The sequence below is a fragment of the Euphorbia lathyris genome, chromosome 10 (genome assembly GCF_963576675.1).
Source record: "Euphorbia lathyris chromosome 10, ddEupLath1.1, whole genome shotgun sequence".
Taxonomy (NCBI): Eukaryota; Viridiplantae; Streptophyta; class Magnoliopsida; order Malpighiales; family Euphorbiaceae; genus Euphorbia; species Euphorbia lathyris.
In genome coordinates this window covers 38,658,963-38,670,559 of record NC_088919.1, presented here as the reverse complement: position 1 = coordinate 38,670,559, position 11,597 = coordinate 38,658,963, and the positions used below count along the sequence as shown (strand labels likewise).

The following is an 11,597-nucleotide window of genomic DNA, read 5'->3' as shown; positions in this document are numbered from 1 at the left end:
AAGATTTTTGTTGTTTATCCACCAATACACCTTAGTTCATATATTATGATTGTTTCTGTTGCCGTAGACCAGAATGATTCTGCAGGTCATCAAAACTTACCGCTTGCAGGGCGGAATCGTGAATCGTTCAAGGAAAGATAGAAAAAAAAGAGTGAATTAGAAATATGAGAAAGAAAGAACCGTGTGAATCAGTTTCAGAGAAGGAGAGAGAAAGAGAGGTGTTATGATTTTAATTAAATTAAAATTGGTTAATTAAATTAGTAGGATATTGTTTGGTAATTGGAGTAAGGCTATTCTTCCCTTAGAATAAAAAATGATGGAATCTCTCTCTATAGCCTCACTCATATATATATATATATATATATATATATATATATATTAATAAATAATGTGAAAAGAATAATCTTAGCCCTTATATGAGGGATAAGGTGCAAAAATATCACTAAAATTTATATCCATAAGCAATTTTACTAATAACGTCTAAAATGGTGCAATTTTACCTCTAACATTAGTAGCTAAAAATAATTTTAGCTCTAACGTTGTCAAGTTGGATCAATTTAAGAAATAATTCATCAAACTGTCTTCTCGGCCATGAATCTTGTCATTACACTTCACATACGAGTCATTTTATCACTAATTAGTAACAGATCATAAACATATGATTAGACCTGAAAAAATAAAAAAAATATACTATCTATTGTACCAGTTGGACAAAAAAAGTCAAAATATTTCACCGAATTTGTAAATAATATCTCCAATTCTATTATTAAATCACAAAAAATATGAAATATTTTTTTATAAACGAACTGATATGCAATTGATGCAGAATAACGAGCGAAATATCTGTATTTTATAATAATGTCTAAAATTGATCAAACTTACTAACATTAGAGCTAAAATTACTCTTGACTGCTAACGTTTAGGGTAAAATTACTCAATTTTAGACGTTAGGAGTAAAATTACTCTTGTTATTTTTACAACTTATCTCTCTATATATATACTAAGGATTGTGATTAATTTAACTTGCTCATATTTGACCAAAATATGAAAATATGTTAAGAGTTTTTGCACCTTATCTCTGTATATTAAAGGAAGGGTTGTGATTAATTTAACTTGCTCATATTTGACCAAAATATGAAAATACGTTAGGGTTTTTTTCCGCATTGTAACCTTTTTGTGTGCCGTCGTGCGTGTGGCATGTATGTATTTTTGTATCATAGGCAAACTTGAGTCATCTTATCATATTGTTGTAATTCCATTGTGCTTGATTTATTTGGTTTTATAACTTATAAATTTACCTGTTATTTGGATTATAGAATCTTCTCTCTTTTTTTAGTAGATATATAAGCTGTAAATGAATTGCTCCAACAGAAAAGGAGGCTCATATAAGAAGTTACGAATTTACAATACTCAATTGATAATTCTTTTTACTAAATAGTTATTATTAATAATGAAAATGGTACACATAGGAGGAGGCTCTGTTGATTGCAAAAGGTGTAGCATAAAAGTAGGGAAAAATGATCAAATATCATGTTTAAGACAATAATTATCCAAAATTGTCGGAACTATTTTACGTTTCTGAGGTAATAGAACCTTTCTCCTTCTTTCTTCACGTAACTATTACTGTGCATTTTTTTTCTTTCCACCATTTGAGAATTAATCTGATTATTCTTTCTCCATAGGTATTTTCTCTCCCTTTCTCAACTATTTCTTTTTAATCATAATAAACCATTAGGATTTCAATATTAATTAATTAATTAATTATATATAATGTGGTTTCTCATTAATTCCTATTGTAAATTAGGTATAAAGAGTGATTACTTGGAGGAGCGGTGGGGTCCATCCGGCACTTTTAAGGATAATATCCGCCGGAAGCTCCTATCATGTCTTCTCCCCCACCGCCAGGTAATTCTCAGTCGTCTTCTCCTCCTCCTCCATCATCAGATTCATCATCGCCACCACCACCATCCGATAATTCTTCATCTTCACCCCCTCCATCCTCACCACCGCCACCTTCCGATAATTCTTCATCATCTCCACCTCCTCCATCATCGAATCAAAATTCACCACCACCGCCATCGGACGATAATTCGAAATCTTCGCCGCCGCCACCACCAAGTGATAAGTCAAAATCTTCGCCGCCGCCACCACCATCGAACGATAACTCGAAATCTTCACCGCCACCGCCTTCTTCCTCCGGTAAAAACTCATCGCCACCGCCGTCAAAAAAAGGTAATAATAATGGTAATGATAATGATAAGGACAATGGCAATGATAATGACAATGATGGTAAATTTTCACCACCACCTCCGACACCGTCATCCCGTTCAAAGCATTCACAAGCAGCACCACGAGCAGTGGGATCCGGATCAAAATCATCAAAAAGTGGTGGAATTGAAGCACATCTCTTACCGATTGCAATCGGAGTTGCAGCTGGGTTAGTAGTATTGCTACTACTAGGAATGGTTGCATGCTTATGTACAAGAAAGAAAAGGAAAAGAGCAGAATATGGTTATTACAGTAATGAGCCCCCTCCACATGGTATGTATCACTTTCTAATTAATATAATCACTCCCCTCTTACTTATTTTCAAAAAAAAATTGTTACTTTATTTTCAAAAGAGAGAAGTTTTTTTTCTAATTATATTTTGATCCTCAACTTAAATTGTATGGCCATGGATATAACTTGTTATATGATTCAAAATATTGTTTTTGTTCAAATTCTAATAATTAATGGAATTTAAGGGGAAAATACGAATAAAATCTCTATGGTTTCATCAATGATTCATCGAAATAATGATTTTGACTAACTCATTTGACATATCACGAAGTCAACATGACATAATATTAACATGCAATATCATCAAAAATCAATATTTCATTGTATCATATCACTAAAATAAAGAAGTTAATGTAACACATCATCAAAGTCAATATGTCATGTTATTGATAATTGGTGCTTTTTTTTTGCAAAAAAGAAAAAAAGAAAAAAAATTCACGTCTACTCTACTTACAAATCGATGAAACCACATGAAATTTTTATACTTTTCCCATTTTCATACATGGTAGGATGATATACACACTTTGAAATCCAAGAGACATTTGTACACGGTAATACATCAAACATATTATAAATACTATTTCAGTTTCATTATAATTGACGTTTAAGGTTTCTACACAAATGTTAATTAACTTAAAAATTTGTTAAATATATCATCATATCAAGAAATTTTACTATAGGCTCGGTACACTACGCGATTCATGTGTCGGGCTAATAATTTGATGACACGTCACATATTTTAGAGTTTATGGTTTATATTTTAGGGTCTAAGAGTCTTATTTTTAGGGTCTAGAATTTTATATAGTGTGACCAATATTATCAAAATATTGGTCCGGCACATGGATGACGTGGTGCACTGAGTATATAATAACATCTCTCCATAATCCACCTTTTGTAATGATACCGAAAGTTTCTCTATAATTTTTCCCTACAATGCGTAATGAGACAAAGGTGGAAAATAAATGTTAATGCTTTATAGAAGTGTAAAATGTCGAATAATTTAAAACATTATCCGTTCCATAAAAAGTTATTTATAACAAAAGGATGGAGTATTCTAAATTTCACCTATGAACTTAAATTTTTAAAATCAATTGGTTTCTTGATTAGTTTTTGTTTTGCTATTTTAGTTCAAAGAACCCTAGCATATCTTATATATACATTAAATTGATGGATAAATGAACATATATGAATGCTTTTATTTCTAGATGATTAATTAATTATAATACGTGCAATTTTCAGGTGATAATAATTATTACAACGGTCCAATGCATAATAACAATAATTGGCAGAACAGTAACCAATATAACACAAACCAATATAACCCAGACAAAATGGGTGGTGGTTATGACAAAATGGGTGGGTTACCTCCACCTCCGGGTACATACGGATCATGGCCGTCGCCACCGCCACCGCCACCTCCGCCGCAACAAATGGCAACCGGAATGGTGTTGAATAGTAGCGAAATGAGCTCAACCTATTCAGGGCCACATGGTCCAGCCTTGCCACCCCCTCATCCATCAGTGGCTCTTGGGTTCACACATAGTAGCTTCGGCTACGATGAGCTAGCCCTGGCCACAAACGGGTTCGCGCAGTCGAACCTATTAGGCCAAGGCGGGTTCGGGTACGTGCATAAAGGGATATTGCCTAATGGAAAAGAGATTGCGGTTAAAAGTCTTAAAGCTGGTAGCGGACAAGGAGACCGCGAGTTTCAAGCTGAAGTTGATATTATTAGCCGTGTTCATCATCGGCATCTTGTCTCCCTTGCTGGCTATTGCATCGCAGGCGGTCAAAGGCTTCTCGTTTACGAGTTTTTACCGAATTCTACCCTTGAGTTTCACCTTCATGGTAATTTTCTATATTCTCATACATTAATATTGCTATCATTTTATGTTGTTTGATTCTTAAACTTGAGAGGATTCAAATAATAATATAATGAATTCTTTTAATTTCATTAAACAAAGTTTTTTTTTTAATAATTTCAATTAATGATTGAATTGAATTTTAGTAAAAAATAAATAAATATTTTGAAATTTGCAGGAAAAGGTCGGCCGGTCATGGAATGGTCTACTAGGATCAAAATTGCCCTTGGATCAGCCAAAGGACTTGCTTACTTGCATGAAGACTGTAAGTCATTAATAATCTCTCCCTAATCATGTATATGTTCAAACTTAATTAAGTATTGTCAGATTAATATCAGATCTATAATTGATGCTTAACTATTATATGGAATCAGAGTCATGGTATCAAATGAATTGGGCGTGAGGAGGACGTGTTAAACATCTCATATTGCTAAATGAGGAAGTTATATGGCTCTTTAAATATATACTTTTTGTTTACATGGTATGAGAGCCTCTAGGACCAAACGGTCGAGAGTTCGAGTCCTGACATCCTCATTAATGTGTGGAATTAAAAACACATGGCGGGATGAGTCTGTATTGTGCACGCTGCAAGCCCAATGAGCATTTGCGTGTGGAAATTTATTAGAAATTAATATAAGATCTATAATTGGGCCTTAACTATCAGCTCGAATTTTAGTTCAATCGGTTGCATGATAAGCATCACCTGCTTAAGTAGCTTAAGCTTATTGGTTAATCACATTCTTCATTTCTGACTCAAATATACGTATGCTTTCAGGCCATCCTCGCATCATCCACCGAGACATTAAAACTGCAAATATTTTGCTTGATTTCAACTTTGAAGCTAAGGTAAATATATGTTTCTTTTGTTGGAGATGCATTCAGCAATATATCTACGAATCGTTTATATTGATGATTCTATATATGTTAACATTGACTAGGTGGCGGATTTTGGGTTGGCTAAGCTATCTGAAGACAATAATACTCACGTGTCAACTCGTGTCATGGGAACTTTCGGGTGAGAAGATTTCATAAAATTGTAGGAAACATTTCGGGTCACATTTCTGCAATTTAAAAAAATTGGAAACTCATTCCTATGTTAATTTTGAAATCAGGTACTTGGCTCCTGAGTATGCATCAAGTGGAAAGCTAACAGAGAAATCAGATGTTTTCTCCTTTGGAGTGATGCTATTAGAACTGATAACAGGACGCCGACCGGTGGATTTAAATTCCGATATGGATGAGAGTCTAGTAGATTGGGTAAAATGTCTTACTCAAAACTTGTTCAATAAATATATATGCCCTTTAAATTGTTGTTTTAATGAAGTAAGAAAAATGGTACAGGCAAGGCCTTTATGTTCAAGTGCGGTGGAGACTGGAAACTTCAAAGGATTGGTTGATCCTCTTTTGGAAGGGAACTTTGATTCGGCAGAGTTGTCACGCATGGTCGCATCTGCAGGCGCATCTATTAGACATTCTGCCAGAAGAAGGCCAAGGATGAGTCAAGTAAGGACTCTTTTTATTGTCATGTTGTATTGTATTGCATCTATAACTAGCAGAGGCTGTCAAACAAGAGGTTACGAACCCGACTCCGGAGAGAAAAGGGTTTTGCTATTTATCGCCCCCAAATTACTTATCATCACCCCATTTGGAAATTTTGCCCTTTGCATAATTTTTTTTTCAAAACTGAAAAAAAAAATTGAGAGAATCGGCCAAAATTTGGCCTAAACGGGTGCCGGATCCGTTCGGCCCATGTCGGGAACGGATGCCGCATCCGTTCCCGCCATGGGCCGAATGAATGCGGCATCCGTTCCCGCCATGGGCCGAACGGATGCGGCATTCGTTTAGGCCAAATTTTGGCCGGTGTAAAATCGTAAAATTTTTAGTGACAAGCAATACTAAATCGTTCAATTTTTTATGACGAAAAATTCAAAATTATCCAATTTTTTGTTACGAAAAATACAAAATCGTCATAAAAAAATATATATTATTTTCATGAGTTCTTTGATAAAAAAACATAAATTTTAATGTTTTCAACTTGTAATCATCCATTTCCAAGGTTCGGGTTGTCACACATCAATTATTTTAATAATTTCAATTATTGTTTTTCGGGTTTATGATTTTGGAAAGAGAATTTTCAGTTTTTAATCAAAATTATAAGAAGGGCAAAAAAGTCCAAATGGAGGCGGTGATCAGTAATTTGGGGTGGTATTTAGGAACCCACGGAGAAAATGAAAAAAAGGATAACCGCGATAATTGTCGTCGCTAAAGATACGGTTTTCCTCGTAATTTAATTACATTCAACATCTGTCACTGATTTGCGACAGAATGTTCCGTTCTGATTCTTTGACCCGAAAAGATATAGTTTTTAACAAATTTTCGTCCACTTACCTCTGAGAATTTGGTTGTGGCTCGGCAACTAATTAACTAGTCTTGCAGCTAACTAATTGAACAATGTAGAGTACTTAATAAATTCTCATAAATGTGTTTAAACTATCAGTAATATATGTTTATTTGTACATGAAACAGATTGTTCGAGCACTGGAAGGCGATGCGACACTAGACCAATTAGAGGACGGGGTGAAAGCGGGACATACATCAACATTTAGCACAACATCAGGCAGTTCTGATAATGAGAATTCAACATACAGTGCAGATATGAAGCAGTTCAGGAAGGTGGTAATGGACAGTTCTGAATATCCAAGCAGCGAATATGGTCATACTAGCGAATACGGACTCAATCCTTCCTCTACAAGCAGTGAGGAGGCGCAACCAAGGAAGTTGCGTTAGCTAGCAGAAAGACAGAGACACAGACACAGTCATTGAACATATATACTTCGATTCCACTACATGGCTACGTACAATACAACATTTAGAATTGCTAACCCACACGTTACTTCTTAACTAGCTAACCATTTGTGCATCCTAGCTTACTTTTTATTGTTTAGGCTTATAGCTAGCTTGCGACAACATTGAAATTTTTTAAGAATGGATTGCATTTTTTTTTTCTTGTTTTCTTAGTCTTGCATGTATGCTCATAGTTTTTATTGATGGAGTTTCTTGTAAAATTTGTGTATTTCATTAACTATACATTTATTTTATCCTAATTTAACTATCTACGTTACACACGCATATAAACTTAGGACATTTTACATATCGATCCTCCTAAACTTGGCCAAATAAAAAGCCATAATCTTTCCCGAACAAGGAATGGCTTATGCGGTTAACTCACTCCAAAAAGCACGAGGGACTTCTTCATTAGGTTGTTTGGTTACACCTTCTAAAGGAAATGAAAAATTTCACAAAATTGTTTATGCCCCCAAAGAAAAAGCATGCCCAAATAAACGGAAACTATGTTGCACAGATATGGAAATAGATACCGACACTGACACAAAAACGGACACGGGAAACCTTACTTCTAAATCATAACCTTATAAAATAGTATTCAAACAAAAACAGATACTATCACAAAATGAACACAGACATGAAGCACAGAAAAACCGCTAAAGAGAAGTGTCCGTATTAACTGTCCAAGCTAAAGCATTGGAAGGACCTTGTTCATGAGTACAAAGGAACCAGCAGTGGCGGAACCGGGACTCAAACATATCAGTAAAAAAAAATTTCAAAACGTAAAAAAAAATCAAAATTAACTGTGCGGTTGACGGTAAATTTTCAAAGTCCTTCCCGTTAGAATTGGGCAAAATTTTTTTAGCCTCCAACGCATTAAAACTGTAAAAATGTTATCATTTTTTTAGAAACTAGCATTGAACTAATAGAAAATTAAACATGTTTGCTTTTTTTTTTAATGGTAAAGACATATTAAAAATGAATTCAAAAGTGTTATCTTTTTTCATCAATTTAAAAGTGTTATGAAAATAAAAATAAAGAGTCCATTTAAATAGAAGTAAACATCATTAATCATCTCATCTACCTTTAAACATTGAAATAGTACTACATAGAGTCAATATAATTCTCTCCAAAATATTACCAGACATCATTACTAATTTTTTTTTCTCAATTCTCCGGTCGCCTACCGGGGCTCTAGGTAAAATAAGCAATAAAGGTCCCTTTAATGATAGAAAATTTATACGTAACAAAATCTTTCGAAAATCGATTATTAAATATCAAATTTATACGTTTTGGAAAAAGTTGGGAGTTTAAAAGGCTATACAAAATTTACTAATTAAAGTGTAAAAGTTGGGCATAACTTTTAATTTTTTTTATCAATGGGCTCTCATAAAGAAATAAACCATCCCGTATGATTTTATTACTATTTTATATTAAAAAAACAACTTTCATATATAAGCTAAATTCTTTTTATGGAGGTAGATGATTCAGAATCTTCAAAAAACGAATTTGTGGCAGGACCTGGACTTCAGGCCCGCCAGACCCGATGAGCATCCTTAGTTGGAACTGTCGTGGATTGGACAACTCACATACAATTACTGTACTCCTGAACTTGATTCGGACCCATAAGCCCATCGTCCTGTTTTTAATGGAAACGATGATTAAAGAAGATAAGATGCATGCAGTTGGTCGAAAGTTGGGCTACACAAAGCAATTTGTATGTAATGGTGTCAGTCACGGGGGCAGTCTGGCTCTCCTCTGGAAGGATCAGATTATGATGGATGTTACTTTTTCTTTGGTAAACTTTATTAATGCTGTAGTCACTATCCCACATCTCCCACCATTTCGGATTACTGGATTATATGGATATCCAGAGAGACAGGGGAGGCATGCTTCTTGGGAATTGTTGTGATCCCTCAAGGAACAAGAAGACATGGTCTGGTGCTGTATCGGTGATTTTAATGACATTTTGCATACTAGTGAAAAAAGAGGTGGCCGTCAACAACCGAGTTTGTTAATGAATGGTTTTAAACAAGATGTTGAAGATAGTGAGCTACATGACGTCTCAATGAGTGGTCATCAATGAATGGTTTTTCTCCTACCCTTGTTGTTTGAACCTTTCACCATTTCTTGTTCTAACAGTTTTTGGATCCGTGCTCTTTTTATTGCTAAAAAGAGTTTTATCTTCATTCTTGATTTAGACTTTACACATTTGTTTATTTAGAGCTTCTTGATTAGCCAAGATTTTTTCTAACTAATTTAACTTTGGCCCATCCAAAGCTTGCTGTGGCAAGCGCGTTAAATTCGGGACGTAGCCCATGAAATATAATTATTTCTTATTCTCGCTGTAGTAATTTTATATTTAAAATCCAATTTTAAAATTTCTTACATAAAATTTTAACTTTAGTAAAGTATTGACTCGCCATCATATCATGTTGCAAGAACGATAGTAACTCGTTCTCGAGTTATTGGAGTTTTACATCATTTGTTCTTGCAAATAATCCAACAAGAATGTCCCAAACTTTTTTAGACGTTTTGGCATCTTTGATGCGCTGCAGTAAATCGTCCTTTCATCAAAATTGATAAGACATACATTGTTCTACCACACTTGACCTTCCACTTCTTAAGATCATTTTGTTATGTCAGAGATGTTGTGTTATTGTCTCCAACAATCTCCTATAAATCTTTTCCATATAGCTAAAATTGCATACGAGTACTCTAAGTACTATAATTATACTATTAAATTTTTCTAAAGTGCTTACTGAGGTAGCCATATTGGCCATGCCATCTTGATTATCTCCTCTAATCAACCAAGTAAGATTGGCCCATGACCAATAATTTTTACAATCCCAGACTGCATGCTAGATATACTCGAACCACCATGCTAGATATTCACTAACCATTTTATAAAGGAAATAGAATAGTTTTCTAAATCCTGGAACAAATATAGAAAATATGAAACAATATCACTAATATAAGATGAATGAGATACATGATTAGTAAGGGCCTGCACTACTAACAAACAATATGAGTGAATATCAACCGTAGTCTTATTCTCTATTTTCAACCCTCTAAGCGCTTAACGTATTGCAATCAGCTCTGTCGTTGTGGAATTATAACACCTTACAATGGCCGCATGGACTTCTACCACACACAAACCAAAATGATCCCATAATAGAAAACCATAGGAACTATACCCCTCTGCCCGAAAAGATCCTGCATCCACATTTAAAGCAAAGTACCCCAGCTCAGGATTAAGCCAACAATCTTGTATTGGTGGGGATGGAGTCTCAGTTGGTGTTTTAAGCATGCTTGCAGTTTGCCAGTCAATCTAGGAACCACATGCCAAATGAATTGTGAAAGAGGGACTGATATGTTTATCCTTTCATACAACACAATTCCTCTGACCCCAGATTCCCCACAAAACCAAAACGATCTCACTGATTAAATCTTTAGAAGAAATGACTATAAAATTATAGAACTAATGAACGTGCGTTCATCCATAACCTGCTGCATGTAATTACATAGTATGAAAGGATGATCAACATAATTTGGATAAGATCAGCAAAAAAGACATATAACAAGGACCTCATGTGATGTTGGCAGAGTAAATCTCTGGTTAGAAGGCATGTATTTAAGAGCCTTCATATGAAATTATTTTCCTTTGGTGGACCCTTGAATTCCTAGATAAGCTTCCAAGAGGAAGTGACACTTTGATGGGAGAATCCATCGCCTATTATCTATAACTGACAGAAGGTAACCAAATTTAACCGAGTAAATGCCCCTATTGAAACAGATAGGTCTCAACTGAGTTTTCTAGTATTAATAGGTTTGTTTAAATAGAAGTTTTACACGTATTGTTGTAATTGAAGATACAGGAAATATTGAGTATCTAGAACTAATTCAAAATACAAGAGGTTAGCTATATAATAGGAACAGAATTGGAATAGATCAGGACTGTTTGACTATATCCTTAACATTCCCCCTCAAGTTGATGGATGGTTAACCTTCAACTTGTCTCTGAGTGCTAGAAATCGAGACTTAGACAATGGTTTCATGAAGACGTCCGCCGTTTGATCAAGTGTGGAGATGTATTGAATCCGAAGTTCCTTGCATGCCACTTTGTCTCTAACAAAATGAAAGTCTATTTTGAGATGTTTGGACCGTTCATGAAAAATGGGATTGGCAGTTAAGTAGGTAGCACCCAAGTTATCACACCAAAGTATTGGAGCAGTATTTGTAGAAAATCCAATTTCTCGTAATAACATACGTACCCAAAGAATTTCTGAAGCAAGAGTGGCAAGGGCTCGATACTCGACTTCAGTGGAGGAGCGA

The 11,597-nt window shown here is 34.8% G+C and overlaps 1 protein-coding gene across 1 annotated transcript; it reads left to right on the top strand.

Moving 5' to 3' along the window:
* Nucleotides 1-1,883: 1,883 nt before the first annotated feature.
* LOC136208083 (putative proline-rich receptor-like protein kinase PERK6) lies at nucleotides 1,884-7,299 on the top strand. Its single transcript, XM_065998919.1, has 8 exons — nucleotides 1,884-2,541; nucleotides 3,799-4,404; nucleotides 4,597-4,683; nucleotides 5,194-5,264; nucleotides 5,357-5,433; nucleotides 5,531-5,675; nucleotides 5,760-5,921; nucleotides 6,945-7,299. The coding sequence occupies exons 1-8, from the start codon at nucleotides 1,884-1,886 to the stop codon at nucleotides 7,203-7,205; spliced, it is 2,067 nt and encodes a 688-aa protein (XP_065854991.1). The 3' UTR covers nucleotides 7,206-7,299.
* Nucleotides 7,300-11,597: the final 4,298 nt, after the last annotated feature.

What these genes read in the sequence shown, in the direction of transcription:
- LOC136208083 (XM_065998919.1), top strand. Translation starts at nt 1,884, where the DNA reads ATGTCTTCTCCCCCACCGCCAGGTAATTCTCAGTCGTCTTCTCCTCCT. An exon ending in TAATGAGCCCCCTCCACATG is followed by an intron (nt 2,542 to 3,798) that starts GTATGTATCACT and finishes TGCAATTTTCAG; the next exon opens with GTGATAATAATTATTACAAC. An exon ending in GAAGGCCAAGGATGAGTCAA is followed by an intron (nt 5,922 to 6,944) that starts GTAAGGACTCTT and finishes TACATGAAACAG; the next exon opens with ATTGTTCGAGCACTGGAAGG.